We start from the raw sequence: 18,394 nt of genomic DNA, 5'->3' as shown, positions 1-18,394 counted from the left end.
ATATATGTGTTAAATTAATAATGTATTTGATAAAATTAACAAAATTTTGATCTAATATATTATTAATACTAAGATGAAATATTAGTTAAACTAAACAAAAAATTTATTAAATCAATTATTTTGTTAGTTATTATTTTAGCAAATATTTCATCTTAGTATCAATAAGCATTTTGTTGACTCAATATAAACAATGATATTATTAATTTAATCTATATTTTTGTTACAATTACTGTTATTTTTCGTTCAGTGATGTATTGGAACGACACGATACTTGTGGACTGTGGTAGCCGACCATGACCATTGACCATAGATAGATGTGGCGTGTAGTTTGAATATAAGGTCAAAAAAAAAATAAATATAAATATCTGTCTATATAATCTGTCTCTATATCTCTATGTGAATAACATACATAACTATTTTTCTTTCCGCAATCCAATAATCCTCAACATAAAATAAAATAAATAAAAACAGTCTGTGGTCCTTAACATGCACTATGCAGGGTAATTTAATTATGTATCATATATATATACATTTTGGTTTTACCATGAGGTGTGTTTTATTTATTTAAGTATTTATAATTTATATACAACTAGCTATCCTCGTTCACTTCGTTGCTCGTATAAAATGTATACCAAGATGATATTTCCAACAAATCAATTTTACATAGCTTCCTGACAAGCGTTGCTATTTTTGACCATTTAACAGCTGAATTTTATTTAAATAATTTTTTTTTTTTGAACGACCTAAATTTGATTTGATTTTTATTCTAGACCAAATACCCACAACTCACAATTTATGAGTCATAAAGTTTCAATTGACTGAATCAAAAACAACGTATTTGTGAAAAATATTCCTCCGTAAAGGCAAAGTAATTTTTTATGAGCATTCAAATTAAGTGTTTACTATTACATTATCGATATTTGATATTACATATTACTTAATATTTTATTGTATTTTTGTGTTAAAAAATAACAATATATACTTGAAATTTTTACCATCTGTTTAAATTATCATTTACGGTACGATAACATTTTCAAAATTTTCCAACTCTTTTGTAGTTATATATATATGTTACGCCGAATTCATGAAATCGGCAGAAAAATTGCCGATTTCGTAAAATCAGCAACGTTGTCGCCGAATACGTGAAATCGGCAATTTGGCTACCAAATTCACGAAATTGGCAAATTTTGATTGCCGATTTCGTGAATTAGGCAGACTTTTTTCTGCCGATTGCATGAATTCGGTAACATATTATTATGACATAATTACAATTAGTGGATTATAAATAAACAATAATTGCACGCGTGCTGATCGGCATTACCACGCCGTAATCTTTATTACCTATGATGATAGATGCTATGATACGTACAAGCATTTTATCTTGGTCATTGAGGTCTTTTTATTGCACGTACATGTCCTCAACCCCACCCATTCAAAATTTTGACATTTTTTTCAAGTCAACACTTAGCAGTCATTTAGCGACAATTTGCAAGCATATTTTCACAATTTGCAAGCCTATTTTTTAATCGGAAAAAATTAAAAACTTAGGGTGGGGCTGGAGACACATTTCCCCAGCCCCACCCATATCATTGAAATCATATTTTCAAATTTTTCTTGAACCATCATTTAGCAGCCAATTAGCAACGTTTGTTAGCTGGTAACTGGTATCAATATTTTTTGTTTAAAATAGGATATTATTTATGGAAATTAGTATTTTCTATTTATTTGGAATTTTTTAATCAATAAAGAATATTATTTTTTATGAATACAAACTATTAATATTACATTTAACATTCTATAACTTAACTTAACAAGATTTGTTAACTTAACTTTTTTAACTTTTGTTTAACTTTTAAACTATTTTTTATATACATATAATATTTATTATTACAATTTGATTTTATTATATTTCTGGCGTTTTATACATTTATTTAAATTAAATTATGTTTTATAATTTTTTAAGAAGGGTCTTGCCGATTTCACGCAATCGGCAGTATTATGCACTTTAAGTTGCCGATTTCACGTACTCGGTGACAACGTTGCTGATTTCATGAAATCGATAATTTTTCTGCCGATTTCATGAAATCGGCAATTTCATAAATTCGGCGTAACATATACATGAGAAATTGTCTAATAATTATGTTTAATTTATGTTTATTAATGCCAATTAAAAATTATTTGCTGGGTAGAAATACTTGTCAATTTTTTACAAAATTGGCATCTTCTTATAAAAAAAAAGAATAAATAAATTCTTTTATCTGTATTAAAATATTAAAAATACATAGACATACACATTTTTATATGCATTTGAAGTTAAAATTTTTACAGAATTCATTCATCAAAATAGCATAAAATTACAAACTATTTTTAATTAAAAATTCTATATATTTTATTTTAAGTTTTTAAAATTTAATACTGATTCCTCATAAGTAATTCATATTGAATTACAAAATCTAAAAATTAAAATATATATAAAGATTAATATTTTTTATAGACATTTTAAATTTCAATTTGGACGAAATTATTTATTTAAACGATAAAATAACGAATTAATAATATGTTAATTATTTCATGTTATTATGAATTTTACGCAATAACATTTCATGTTCATTTTTAAATATTATTTATTTATAGTTACAATAATAAATCTATTTTTACTGTTTTACGATATTTGCAAAAGAGGGTGGGCAAGTGGGTATCGTTCTGTTGTATACTAGAGATGGAGAGGTCACTATAATACATGTGTTAAATTTGAATGCAATGACAGGTATCATTTTATATGAAAAACGATTCTGAACGAAGATGATTTGTCAGTCTAGGATATATTATATTATTACCTATATTTAATTGTAATATATCGTTATTTTACGCGATTTCGTAAAAATTAAATTACATACGCTCTTAAAAGGTTTTCTATATTGACGCTAGAATTTTTTTTTTTACATTTACTTGAAGGAAAACTTATGGATAACCTTGTATTGGGTTTTTTAGCCTCAGGTATAAATCACAAAAGTTTTACGAATTTTCAACTTCAAAATTCCTTGAAAATGTTCGCGATAAATACTTATAAACAAAAATTGTGAATAACGATTTTTGAATTTTTTTTTAGTATGATTAATTTAACTTTTAATAAACATTGTATTAAATTTTAAAGATTTTTTGGATTGCCAAATTTTTCTTATATGCATTTTAAGAAAAATAATTTAGAATAATCGATGATTTAAATTATCTGCAAATAGCTTAAAAAAAGTCAAAATATTTTGAAAGTTTAATCGAAAATAAATAGATAACAGGAATATAAACATCTGGTGAAAATTTCAAGTATTTAAAATGATTCCTTTTTGAGTTACAGCAAAATAAAATTTAGTCGAAAACTGGTTATACGTTAAATTTCCTGTTTTTCATGACACTTGAAAAAATGAAAACTACTGGAAATTCTTTACTATTAACCCTCTAAAGTACAAACTAGATTCAATTTCCTTTTCAAAAATCAAAGCACTATTATTATTACTCCAAAACGTGATGAGAGACACAAAAATAAAAATAATAAAAAACATTCATCATTGTAAAATCAATACATTCTTCACTTCGGTCAGAATCTAGACCATGTGAATAATGTCTGAGTAAAAATTTAAAAAATAATAAATATATTAGTCAATACATAAAAAAATAATAAATAATCAACATAAAACAAATGATAAAAATAAAAATTTAAATTTGTTATATTATATAATTATATCTTAACTTCGTGATTTAAATTTTTTTTTTTTTTTTATTGATCTATTTTTAAAAAAAACCCGGCATCATAGGCCATTAGTTACAGTTTTTTTTTTTTTTTTGTTACATATTTATATTTACATTATATTATATTTGGTCTATTAAATTAATTGATTTTAAAAAATTAAGTATTTTCCTGTTTTGAGCAGGATCCGGACCGAGTAGTGAATCAAGTGTTTCTGTAATATTGGAGTTCATTCGTTCCTGTTGATAGAGTTGGCATTCCGTTAGTATGTGTTTGATGGTGAGGAGGGTTCCACATCCTTCACATGTTGGAGGTTCTTCTTTTGACATGAGGTATCCATGTGTTAATCTGGAGTGCCCAATTCTGAGTCGATTTATAGTGGTTTCTTCTTTTCGGTTAAATTCGATTTAAATTTATTTGACAATGCTTTTAAATATTGCAATTTTGAAATTGCATTCGTATTCGTCTTTAATTTATCAATTAAATTATTAATACAATTTATTTTATTTTTTGTTGCTGTTCTAATAACTTTGGTTTCCATTTTTTATGATCTAATTAATAATACTGTATGTCTTTATCTAACTGCATTGATTTTAATACATCCAAAAATTTGTAAATATGAGGGTGAGTTGATGAAAAATTAGAATTATATTTACTGTGAAATTATTCACATGCTTTAGTAGACGTAGACCTTTGTGCACTAGATGTCATTTCAGCTCAAATAATCGGAAAATTGAATTATTTTGTCATTATCAGGTTTTAGTTCACCAAGATCTATAGCAAAAACGTCAACTACCTGAAAATAAATAATTGTTTAGTTAAAAATTACAATAACTTCAGAATAAATTAAACACAAATGGAACGCCAAATATGTATGTGAGATTTTTTTCAATCTCGTCGTTTTTTTAATATTCCGTAGCTAAACCAAATTTTTGTAATTTACGCTACCAAGATTGACATAAATGAAATATACAGCCCTTAATTTCAATTTGTGGCCAAATTTCAAGTAATGCATTATGAATGGATTTTTAAAACCAATAAAACACAATTTCGGTTCCATTATGTCCACGGACTTCAAAAATTGGTTACGTAATTCGATTAAAGTTCGTTTATGTGATGCTTGACTTTTATCCCTTAGCAAAAAAAAATAAGAAGGGCATATTATAATTATTGTTAAGTCCGTGTATTGTAAATAATTGGCAAAAATATTGAACACAATAATCAAAAGTACCATCCATGTAGGTATATTGTAGTTAGTGAACTTAAGAATTTGATATTTTCATCACACAAAAACATCACAAAGCCATTTAATGGGTCATTTACCATTAAAATGTTCTCATTTATAAATGTTTTAATCTAAATGGACGATAAAATGTTATGGATTTCATTCGCATCTTGTGGCAATTTTGGATAAAAGAATTCCTAGCATGATTCATATTATTTTTTATGTAAATTATGTCTGAGTTTGTTAATGTACTTACATTACAATTTTTCATCTCGTCATGAAATAATTTTGCAGGTCGTTCAGAGAGATGTTCTAAAGCTTTTCGTTTTAAATTGTCGTTGAGTATTTGTATATTGATTTTTTGCTCCAAGTCTTTCGCACAATCGTGAATAAATGTACTATTTTCGAACCGGAATACTGGATTTCATTACATTTATAAGTTTTTAAATAAGTTGAACATATTTTTTTTTTGTGCACGTTCATCGCTTAACGACATTGACTAAATTTTTTTGGAATCCAAACTTAAAACCATCACAAATTAAAATTGTTTTGTCTTTTTCGCTAATAACGTTCATTTTAATAAAACTGTATATTGTATTTGTTATATTTACGAAACTGACTGTGTTGAACGGTGATGATGGACTTTTCTTTAGCTGATAGGTAATCAGTGATAATATATTAGTTTATTATAATAGTTATATTATTAGGTCTAATATACATGTTACGCCGCATTTTTAAAATTGTTGATTTCGTGAATTCGGCAGAAAAATTGCCGATACGGGGTGATACCCGTTTCCACCAAAAGTGTATCTTTACTTTTTCCACCAATATCCGTTTCCGCCAAATGAGATCAACGACGTTTTTACAAAAACCACTTGTACCTATACTACGCTCATATTAAAACCTTTAATACAGTAATAAGTTTATGTAACATACTGATGCTGGGTTAAAAAAATGATATATTATGGTATAGATATGTCTTTATAGTTATTATGTATATAGTGCTCATATATACATATATAATTGGATGATATATTTTTTTTAATTGTAAAATAGACTTTTTGTGAATTTTTTCGGATTGATGTAAAATGTGTGGATACATATTATACAATCAATGTACCTATATTAAATATTGTTCGTTTTTGATTGTATATTAAACCGTTTCCGTACTTATTACCTTTTATGTTGATTAATCAAAATAATATATAACGGGACAATATCTAATAAACACGTGAAAAATTTGCACAATTTAAATTATGCATTACAACTGTGTTTGTTAAATTAATATGTGCTGAAGCTTTTAATATAACTATATAAGCGTAGTACACAATTTTTTTGGTGAACACGTGGTCAATATCTTATTTGGAAATAACGTGAAATCGGCAAGACCGTCCTTAAAAAAGGTGACCGGTCAAAATATCTCCAATTTAAAATATCTCCTGTACAAAATATCTTTAATGGAAATATCTCCCATGAAAATATTTTAATATTTAAAAATATGTTATTGTAATCATAAAATGTAATTTTTTAAATAATATGTTATTAATATTATTTATTACAAGTACACAATAAATTATTTATTATAATATAATCGACTGTATTAATAATACAGTGAGTTTTACATATTGTATACAATAATGTTTGTCACAAAAACAGAAAATAAAAACTTATCACAAAAATAATATTACAACTTAATAAATATCAAATTATAATTTAAGGTTGTGGACGATTGAGTGATGTATTAATTAAACAAAATTAAATAAATTTAGTAGGTAATTAATGTCATAAAAATTAATTAATTTAATATACAATCGAATCAAGATATAAATTAAAATTTAAGATTGTGGGCAATTACCATTATTTTATAAACATTATTACTAGAAAATGTACTTACTTCGGTAATCACTTTAGACATCAGTGTTATTATAAATATAATATATTAATATATTTTGTACCTCCTTTTAATAATAATTAAATAATAAATTAAAATAAACAAATTAATTAATTAATATAAAATATTATAAATATTAAAAAATTTTCATGGGAGATATTTTTGCAGAGATATTTTGACCTGGAACCCTTAAAAAATTATAAAACATAATTTAATTCAAATAAATGTGTAAAATGCTGGAAATATAATAAAATCAAATTGTATGTAATTTTATATGTAAATAAAAAAAAAGGCAAGATTCTTCTTAAAAAAATTATATAACATAATTTAATTTAAAAAAGGTATAAATATTATGAAATATTTTTGAATTATTACTCATTTCAGTATCGAGTACTTATACGTCCTCATCGTTCTGATATTCCGGAGTGGTAGGAAGAGATGTAGTAACTGGATCTAAAAGCATTTTCAACATATCCTCTTCTAGTGTGCCTGACGCTTGTCATTATATTTTTTAATAATTGTCGAGGTACTTTTATTGCCAGTCCCATTCGTGCTTTTTGATCAAAGACTGCTTCATATGATGTCATATTTATGGCTTCGTGGTTTATATGGTATTAACACCTCATTGTACAAAGGCAATGCCGTAACTCTACGCCTCAGTTTTGTTATCTCGCATCCGCGCCACCAGTGAATCCTTCAACGTACAATTACTTCTTTCTACTTTTTCTTTCTTTATGGATAACGTGGCCAAACCGTTTACTAGTATTAGATCGGGCCACAATAATGCTAATTCAATTATAATACTTGTAGTGAAACCAAAAATCGTGACACTCCAGTATTATTAAAATAATTTCTAACTTATTTAATTAATTTATAGCAATAGAAACTATATGGACGGAAGTAGATTGAAATGTGTATGTATCGTATTATAATATTATTATATACAATAATGATTCTAAATCATTTTGTAACAAAAATATTATTTATTTATTTTACATAATTTTTGTAAATCGTTTTACTTAGCTGCTGATATAGCCGATATAGGTAACATACTGGAGTAGACTTTTTTTAGTTGATCATCTTCTTTAGGTATAAATTAAGTCCGTCCAGTTGACCTTCTTTTTACTAATTTTATGTTTATTTTAGAAAACTTTTCTACTTTTCTAACGTGCGACTACGTATGTACGATACTGATTTCCAAGAATTTTAGCCGTAGTTTATCTTTAATTACATAAAACGTTCGGGGAACTCACGCGCACTAATGATCAACACACACAGTTACACATAACTCACGATATCGAATATTGCCTAAATACAACCCCTTAAAAATGGTCCGCTTTCAAAAGCCTTACACCAGTTAACTTTCTCACCGTGTATGTTCATACCAGTATTTTGTAAATATCCACTGGATAACACTGCTAAATCATAAAAATCATTATACTCAATGAGTTGATTCTAAAAACTTTTGCTCAATTATTTTAATATGCTTACTAGTTTGAACTATATAATACGAATTGCTGCAACATTTTTATTTCTATTCTGGCCACCACAAGTATCAGAAAAAAGGGGAAAACAAGTTATATTTGTATCGAGTGTCTTTATGTCGCGATACAAATAAGAACTGATTTTGTACAATTAATATTATATTGTTACCATTTAGGCACTTACATGGTATTATATCATCAACAATTTAACGCAATAACACTTCCCTTTACCTTAGATGTAGATGTACTACGAACATTGAGAAAACCCTAAATACCCGATGTTTGCTTAAAATTATTATTGGTTTGTCGATAATATTTAACGTGACCGACATTAAATATTCAGTAGAGTCCACACATAACTTTGCATAATATTGTATAATATAATGTTCATACCCTTGCGGCTCCGCCGAAACGGCCAAATGTTTCCCTGGCGAAATTGCACGGCCGTTAGTCTCGTTCCGAAATCAAAAGTGTGAGGATTTTGGATTTGACAGACCGCGTCGTAGTCAGGAGGGGGGGGGGGGGTAAAAATTCTGAGTGCTGCCTACCCCACGCGTACTTGCGGCGGCATCATATTGGCAAGCGTACAAGAGCGTGCGGAACGGCCGACGCGGACACAGCGGAGGTTACGACAGGCCGCCTCGCCGCTGCGGAGCTAATAATAATACCTATATCGTTACGCGTGTTTGCGAAACGGCCGCCGCCCGTTAAGTAGGAAAAGCGCCGGTGCCAGTGATTTTCTATTACTGTACCTTACTCGTACTTTGCAATTTTTTTTTTTTTTTTATTATTTGTTGTCACAATTGGCATTGACATTAGGATAATTTGGGTCAGCGATTTCCGCCGTATTTCGACACACGCGGCTCTACAAGATCGACGATCCGACCGTTGCCGCCGCCAGTGTGTGTGTGTGTGTCGCGCAGTCCGCACAACAACCGCCGCCGCTCCGTCCGCGAGTAAAATATATTATATAATATATATCATATATTTTTCTAATAAAACGTCAAATCAAACCGTCATGAGGTCTTCACAGGAAATCGTCCAAGCGGGACGGCAAGTGTTCCCGTCGCCTGACTTCAGTTCTAACGGCTCCATGGCCGCGGCCGTTGTCGAAGGTATAATACACAAACACGTACTCGTAATTCGTTCAACAGAATCTGTCGGGTTACATTCAATTGCAGGGCATGTTTAACGCCGCTAGATACACGGCATTCGATTTAATTATTTCTAGTAACGTTTTGCGGGTTTAACCTTCATCGAACCCCTGAACACACGACATTATAATTTAACATTATGTTAAAATTATAATTTTTGTTTTCTTTTTATAAAAATATTTGATACGTATTTGCATAGTGTCCGTTTAAATTCCACCCAAAACTGTAAATCTAAAAATGTGAATGTCTATCAAAGAACATTCTTGTGATTTGTTAAAGTGGCTATACCATCAACATTAGCATTTTTCATTAAATGTGTCACCCCAAAAACACAATTTCTTTGAACGAATACACAATTATATGCAACATATTAATATTAAAATTATCAAACTATACATTTGAGTTAATCGCTATTCATAAATTGATTTCAACATAGTCTTAGGCCCCCATGAAAAAGTCTAAAGTCATAAAAGCCTAATGTAGACGACTCAAATAACAGCTAATCTATTTTAATAGACAATTTGCTATGTGGTCACTTTTGGATAATGCCCAGTAAAGGTGCCTATCGATATTTTGGTAGAAATAGCTGGTGGTCATGATTTACATGTGCGCAAGCCCGGATTTCGTTTCGCTGATAATTTTGCCCGGCTTTGCATCAACGCACTTAAAAAAAAAATATGAAAATAATATGTGGTTTTTATTATTAGTTAGTATCGTAAAAGATACCTACAAAATGTTGATGTATATTGCATATTTAGTTGGCCACTATTTAATCACTTTTCTTCCGATCTCAATCAGATAAATATTAACGAAATTGGAAGAATTACCGAATAGCAAAATTGACAATTGTAATTATCTATTATTACGAGTACATTGCATGTTCTGAAAATTTTGACAAACATAATAATATAACTGGTTATTATAATATACAAAATTAATATAGGTATGTGTTAAACATTTTAAAAGAGTACTTTTTATACATGATTTAATTATATTTTCGCTAAATGTGGAAGTAATTTTAAAAGATACTTGAATCTATGAATAGACTTCCAAGTATATGTTAGTAGATACTTGCGTCGCAATATTAATCATATAGAATAATATTTGTGTAATATTATAATATTTACTTTTATTCAATTGCATAAAAAAAAAATTGTTTGTCATTTTTCATTTAATAAAAACCGAAAGCATCAATTATTGTACCAAAGTAACTTTGTACCAATGTCATCCTTGTCAATCAACGTGTATTGTTATTTAAATATATATGATATATGATTACAGTGTAGTTTCATTTTAATGAATTTAACATTGTATTCAATACAAAAATAAAGATAAATGAATTTATTTTACATGAAAAAATTTAGTAGATAGATAGGAATATTAATGAAATTTGTGGTTTTTTTAACTACCTATTCAAATGTAATCAAAATATAACTATTAAAGTAATTGATATGAAATATCTGATTGAAATAAATATATTACTATCAGAGGACAATCTCTTTTCATTTGTTTGTTAATTAAACTTTTTTTTTATATGTATATATATTAATCCTTAACTTAAATGGAATACTACAAACCTCCTATAAAATCATTATCAAAAATAAAACATATCATTAAAAATAAATAAATAAATTATATGATTATTGTAATATGATTTATTTATTAATATAATATAACAATTATTTAATATATGTATATAGGTATGATTAGTGATGCTTGTATTAAAACCGTTTATAAATTAGGTAATTTTAGATATTTTACATGGCAATTCTAAAAATTATTTTTGTTTTAATTACATGTTGATATATCTACCTTCACATAACACAAAAACATATTTAGTTAGGTAGATACTCGTACTTTTTAATAGGTATATTATACAATAAGTAATTACTTACAGAATGTAGTTGAAAATTAAGTATGTTTTCTGAGTGGATTTATTTTTAAAGTTTAAAACTACTCTCGAACAAAGTTTTAATTAAATTATTCGACATAATGCATTAAAAGTAGGTTTATAGTTCTAATTAACCTGGTACCTATTTTGTTGTGATAATTTATAGTTCTATGTAAGAATGTCAAAGAAACACATTTATGAATAAGTAGTTTTAAATGGTAATTTTGATAACCTATTAACAAATATAATAATTAACATTAATAAAAAATATGAAATGAAAAATAAAATCAAACAGAAAACCTGATTACAGAGTATACTTTTGTTATTATCCATTATTTCAAATTTTAAATAATTGATAATCTCTGAGAGAAGTTTGTTGAAGAAGCTGAGTTAACTATTGTAAGTGTAATTGGTATTAATTATGTTAAGAAAAAACAACGATTACGCGGGTTCAGAGATTTAAAAATGTTAAGACTAATCGTAATCTGATAGAATACATTTTAAATTCAATTGCAATTGATACTTTGTTTTAATTTTAATATTCAATTACATGTAGTTTTTCTAAAATAAGATTACATATAGTTAAATTTAATTAAAAACCCGATTAAAGTATTAATCAAGCATTTGTCAATTTATGTTTAAAAATATATTTTTAAAAAACCTTGTAAAAACTATAAAAACATTGGAAATAAATTATCAAGGCAAAATTGTATTAAGCTATTTCGGTTTACAATAATATTGATTAACCTTTGTGTATAGATGATGAAAGGATTATGTGTCCATTGCGGGATAGAGTATAAGTATAGATATAAGTATATCTTGGCATGTCAATTGGTAAACTTTATTTAAAAGTATAAATTGAAATGTATAAAATAATTAAAATATTATTTGTTTTTCTTACAATCTTAAATCGATATAATATATAAATATATCAATATTTTCAAAGTTAGTAAGTAAACTATTTTTTTAACTCGTTAAGTTAAGTTAATATAGAAAAATAAACAGTAGATAACGCTCTGCTGTATAGTTAGGTTGAGTGCAATGTCATTTATCACTGAATTGAGAAGGTCAGTGTAATAGATTACATTTTAATTCAACCATAAATGAGTACATACTAAAAATGATTTTGAGTGGAGATAAACTGTCGGTCTATAGGGTTGGTACTAGGTTAGGTATTACTAAGTTTATTTTATTACTTTTTTATACTGCTACTATAGAATTTATTTTGTTATTAGTAATACGGTAGGTTGAATATAATTAAGCCGAAAAAATTACATTTTTTGTATTATTAATTAATACGAATATTATAATATATATTTATGTAATTTATTATTGTTAAATTTATTTTTGAGCCAATACTAACTTACCGTAAAATGGTGTGAATAGGTTTACATAATACACAATATTTACGATTTTTTACTTTTATGCAATAATTGTTTGAATTGATAAAAGTTATATAGTAGATTGCTGCATACCAAATATTTATATGTATTGCTATTTCAATACTAGATCCCACGCTGAGGTTTGAAATAAATAAATATTTAAATTAAGTATACATACTTACTTCTTGTAGGGATTAGGTCTTATAAAACCTTTCCCTTATTAAATCATCATAATAGAATGAATTTTAATATTTTTTTTTTATTTAAAGACAGTTGTGCGTTTGGATCGACTAAATATTTTTTGCTTTGCGGTCTCGGTGGATTTTTGTCGTGTGGAATAACTCACGCAATGGTTACACCCCTGGACTTAGTGAAATGTCGCTTACAAGTCGACCAAGCTAAATACAAGAACGTTGTTCACGGTTTCAAGGTAGGTAGAAAGTAACATATTTTTAACATATAAAAAAAATTATTTGACAATGATGTGTGTATAGATAACACTGAAGGAAGACGGTGTTAAAGGGTTGGCCAAAGGTTGGGCGCCCACTTTCTTAGGATATGCCGCTCAAGTAAGTTAAATTTAAAATAATTTCTGGTGCTTACACGTGTCTATAACCAGTAATGCTCCGCATTAGGGTATGTGCAAATTTGGTTTGTATGAAGTTTTCAAAGTGCATTATTCGGAGATGATTGGCGAAGAGAACGCATACGTATACAGAACAGCGTTATACTTAGCTGCATCCGCATCTGCCGAATTTTTCGCTGATATCGCACTTAGCCCAATGGAATCTGCAAAAGTAAGTACATAATATTAATTAAATTAAATTATAGTTAAATAGATACACAGAACCAATAATTATATAATTGGATAGTAAAATAGTACGCTAATTTTTTTTTTTAATTAAAGTAAAAATAACCTCATAAACCAAGGATTTTAATAATTAATTTTCATGCCTTTAAGGTATTAATACTGAAAATTTTATTAACTTTATTAATAATAAACATATTTTCATAATTTTGTAAACATTTTAAAGCGTCTATAATATATATAAAAATAAATTACTGTATTTTTAATAATTTTAATTTCTGTAAGAAGTAAGAACCAATTATAATGGACCTTGTATTAAATACTCAAGCATTTTGGTTCACTAGTAAAATACTAAGTCAAAAAATTCAAGTATCTATAAATAGATCAAAAATAGTAAAATACCAAGACAATTATACCTGCATAAATAGAAAATGATAATATAAACATAGTTAATATTTTAACTATTTCAAGTAGGTAACTACGTTTTTTTTATTTTTGAATTAGGTACAATTCAATAAGAAAATCGATTGATAGTAAATTATTTTTACGCAAAAATATCCAATTAATTTTAGTTTCTCACAAAAAATATTTCTGAAATTACATTAAACTTTTTTACTCAATTCAAACTATAATAAATTAATAACTCATGAGAGATTTTTATCAAATTTCCAAGTCTTATGTATGAACATTAAACATTTTATAAATTTTTAACTACTAAATGATTTTCAAATGTTCACAATTTTGACAAATTTTGTCATAATTCTAACTTTAAACGAAATGTATTTACTTAATTTACAGATTTATGACAAATTTAAAAAATACATATAATAATAAATCAATAAATAGGTGATTCACTGATACCTATTTCATTGTTTATCAACAATCCCCTTTGTTATTTTTATTGAAACTAATAACAGGTAAAATTTACAAAAAAATAATTGGTTTTTTTTTTAATTTAAAAATGTTAGCTTCTTAATACTTTAATCACCTTGTTATACTTTGGTTAAAATTTTAACATAGATCAAATTAATTACCTTTACAATTATTGATATAACAAAATACGGTAGCTATGTATAAGCTAAGACTTTGATTGTTGGTTCATGTTAATATAGTTATCTAGTTTTTTTTTATTATTGTTAGTGTCAATATTAATTTTATACTTGTTTGTATACTCAAAATTAATTTAAAATATATTTAATTATAGATTAAAAAAAAATAAACTTTTGTATTATTACTTATTCATAAGTCATAACTCATAATGAATGCATTTGTCTGTTTATTTTGGTAATTAAGTTATAAAGAATAATAAAAATGTATGACGTGATGTAAATAATAATTTATAATTTTTAAGGGATTAAAAGCGGAGGACTTGGGCATATTAGACATTCCACTGAAGCGTATTTTTTAAAAAAAAAAACATGTTTTTACCACACGATGACAAATGTCTAACATCGTCGTGTTTTTTTTGTTTATTTTTTGTTTGGGGGGGGGGGGGGGGGGGGGTGAAAAATGCAATCCTTGTTTTCATTTTACTCATATAGGATATATTATATTACATACTCTGTGCCTATGTTTCGAAAAAATTCCTTTTAAAATATGTTTATTTTACTTCGTGAGAAAATATAACACGTGTGTTATATCAATAGTAGGCTTATGGTACTGCCGCCGTTTTACTAACACTGCTTTCTATCGAATTGTACCATCATCAGTATTTGTGTTTCAAAACAAACACGTCCCCCTCCCGTGAAAATAAATAACGGGTCCCTACAATTGTTCTTAGATGCTTTGATAAAGTTATTTTGTTATTTATAGCTATCTTAATTGTTGTTATTGGATTTTTAAAAACGTTCTTTATTATTTATTTTTAACTCACAATGTATTAAACGTTTTTAAAAACATAAATATAAATTTAATAAAAAGGGTAAAAAAAAATAAAGAGCAGTTACCATTTTTGAAATTGCGTTTGTTTTTAAACTTTCCAAAAAGAATATTGTGAAAAAAGTTTACGCTTTTTCTGGATGACGAGTATTTGTTGTTAAAATAATAATTTTTGTACCTATATATGTGACTGACGTATGTAATTCTGTAAAGCATCCGATTTTAATGTGTTCGAAATAATTCCTAACACGGACACACAAACAATGTGAGTGCTTCATAAACTTTAGTCTTTAATACAGTTTTCTCCTCGGACGACAATATATTATATAATTTTACAAAGTTGTGAGACCTCTACTAAATAGTTAATGTCAGTCAAATTACATTTTCTCGATAAACCCATATTAATTTCTAAGAAACATCAAGTTGATACTTAGGGTTTTCCAAATGTTTGTAGTTTCTATACATGTACATTGTACATCTACTTCAGAGAACTGCTATTGCGTTAAATATTTATTTGTAATAGATTTTAAATTCGGTGTAATACGATTGTATTTTGTATTAATGTAATACAATGTTGTAATATGTATGTAATGGTTTACAAGAATATGTGTTTTTTTTTTAAATGTAGTCTATCAACTTAAATTAATTAATTAATTATTAAATAACTGTATAAATTAGATCCTAAGAATTAAACCTATACATTACATTTAACTATATTATACTCGATGAAGAAATACTCACTATTAAGACTTCTTTTACAGCGGAACGACTTCCCTGATCATAATAAAATCAAAATAAATTATTAAAAGTATATCATGAATACATGCAAACTAAAATGTTCTTGTTTATTGTGGATTTATAAATAGTAGATAAATATTTTTATTTATTTATTTTTTTGTATTTGATTCTAGGTCCGTATCCAAACTCAACCAGGATTTGCTAATACTTTGAGAGAAGCTTTACCGAAAATTCAACAATCTGAAGGATTGAATGGATTTTACAAAAGTTTGGTGCCACTGTGGATGAGACAAATCCCTTACACCATGATGAAGTTCGCATGTTTTGAAAAGACTATTGAATTGCTGTACAAGTATGTTATTATTATCATAGAATTCAATAATAATTTATTGTCATATATTTTTAAATATATATTATTGCCTACGTAAATGCCCCGTCTGAATAAGATACGAAGTCGTCGCACAGTATCCGCACCACTTTCGTTAAATTAGTAAAAGGTCGTAACAACTAACACACGTGTTTCAATTCAACGTGTCCATGCTGATACTTGGCAAAAACTGACTATACAACAACAAACCGGAATAATAGTAGATAAAAAAAATGATGAGAACAATGTTGTGAACCAAAAACAAAAAAAATTATGGCTACCGATTTAAAAAAAAAAAGTTCTTTTTAGGACATCCTGTAGTTGTATAAAATTGTTTGATTTTCTTCTTTTTGTTGTTTGTGTCTTAATCTGAAATGAAATCGAAAACTTATTGGGTATTAATTAAAATGCTATGATGATAGCTGTCAATAGTAGGTATATCAGGTGGCTAATTATAAGGTATATAATATTATAAATGATTTAATGATATTAATTATTTTAATAATTATTAACTATTTACGTTTTAAGAAATTTAATATTAACAATGCAATATACGTTTGTCTTTAGATATGTAGTGCCTAAACCTAGGGCAGAATGCACAAAGGGCGAACAATTGATTGTCACATTCGGAGCTGGTTACATTGCTGGTGTATTCTGTGCTATTGTTTCCCATCCTGCTGACACTTTAGTGTCTAAATTGAACCAGGCTAAGGGTGCCTCTGCTGGAGATATTGTTAAGAAAATTGGATTTATGGGTGAGTGTAGTTAATTTAAGTTACATACACACAGCATACATTAACTGTAAGAAGTTGTGATAAATATTATTTATTATAACCAATAGTTTGAAAACCACTAATGTTTTAGGAACCTATTTGAATATTGTTTTAATGACATTATATGAAATAATATTTTTTATTTTATTTGTTTCGAAATATTACCAATGATACATTTTATTATTTAGGATTATGGCAAGGATTGGGACCAAGGATTGTAATGGTAGGAACATTGACAGCCGCTCAATGGTTTATCTATGATGCAGTTAAGGTCTTCTTCAGATTACCCAGACCACCACCACCAGAAATGCCAGAGTCTTTGAAGAAGAAATTAGCCCTACAATAATAATATTATGTAATAACAACAATGATGGTTGTAGAGAATGTTAAATTATTTAAAAAGTTATATTAAAATCTAGTTATTCAAAATAAGTGTGTATATACTTTTATTATGGTACCTATACATGAATATTATTATTGCTAAGAGTACAGTACAGTAATTTTTTATTGGCTATATAGGTATTGTATTTATTGAAATATGAGTAATAGATTCAATCCAGTACAACTATAGTTTTCAACAAATGCATTATGAATTAATTTTTAATTTTTTTAAATTTATAAAACTATATTTATATATATATATATTGTATATTTTTATATTTTCAATTTAAATACAGCATATATAGGTGCTAGAGTACTTTTATTAATTGACAAAATCTCATTTTTTTTACAAATCACTTTCATAATAGGTTGATATATTATTTGAATTTACATGATACGATTATAAAAAGATTTTAAATTATACAATATATTATTATATACTTTTTTAGATTCTGAATTGAGCGACAGACTTATTAATTTTTCAATGAAAAATGTCTTTTTAAAAAATGTTTAGTTTTCTTTTGTGTCTGTCAACACCTTTTGGTGCAGTAAAAATGTTTCAGCATTCAACTTTAATATCATTTCTGTTAGAAAATTAAATCAAGTTAGAAGATAGTAATTACCATAATAATTGGAAAAATGTATTAATAATATTCACCATAAAATCTCATAAAATCATT

General features: G+C 26.8%; 1 protein-coding gene across 1 annotated transcript; it reads left to right on the top strand.

Annotated features, from left to right (window-relative positions):
* Positions 1 to 9,104: 9,104 nt before the first annotated feature.
* LOC132926982 (solute carrier family 25 member 3-like) lies at positions 9,105 to 17,765 on the top strand. The gene is made up of 7 exons (XM_060991421.1): positions 9,105 to 9,457; positions 13,039 to 13,199; positions 13,264 to 13,338; positions 13,405 to 13,566; positions 16,367 to 16,545; positions 17,128 to 17,315; positions 17,522 to 17,765. Exons 1-7 carry the CDS (start codon positions 9,361 to 9,363, stop codon positions 17,677 to 17,679), a joined length of 1,020 nt encoding a protein of 339 aa, XP_060847404.1. The 5' UTR covers positions 9,105 to 9,360; the 3' UTR covers positions 17,680 to 17,765.
* The last annotated feature ends 629 nt before the right edge of the window (positions 17,766 to 18,394 follow it).

The sequence above is a fragment of the Rhopalosiphum padi genome, chromosome 3 (genome assembly GCF_020882245.1).
Source record: "Rhopalosiphum padi isolate XX-2018 chromosome 3, ASM2088224v1, whole genome shotgun sequence".
In the NCBI taxonomy this organism is placed as follows: Eukaryota; Metazoa; Arthropoda; class Insecta; order Hemiptera; family Aphididae; genus Rhopalosiphum; species Rhopalosiphum padi.
Note: the sequence above shows the minus strand (reverse complement) of the source record. Positions and strands in the feature narration are given on the sequence as shown.

Coding starts and splice junctions, on each gene's coding strand:
- LOC132926982 (XM_060991421.1), top strand. CDS start 9,361: ATGAGGTCTTCACAGGAAATCGTCCAAGCGGGACGGCAAGTGTTCCCG. Junction 13,200..13,263: donor ACGTTGTTCACGGTTTCAAG/GTAGGTAGAAAG, acceptor ATGTGTGTATAG/ATAACACTGAAGGAAGACGG. Junction 13,567..16,366: donor GCCCAATGGAATCTGCAAAA/GTAAGTACATAA, acceptor ATTTGATTCTAG/GTCCGTATCCAAACTCAACC.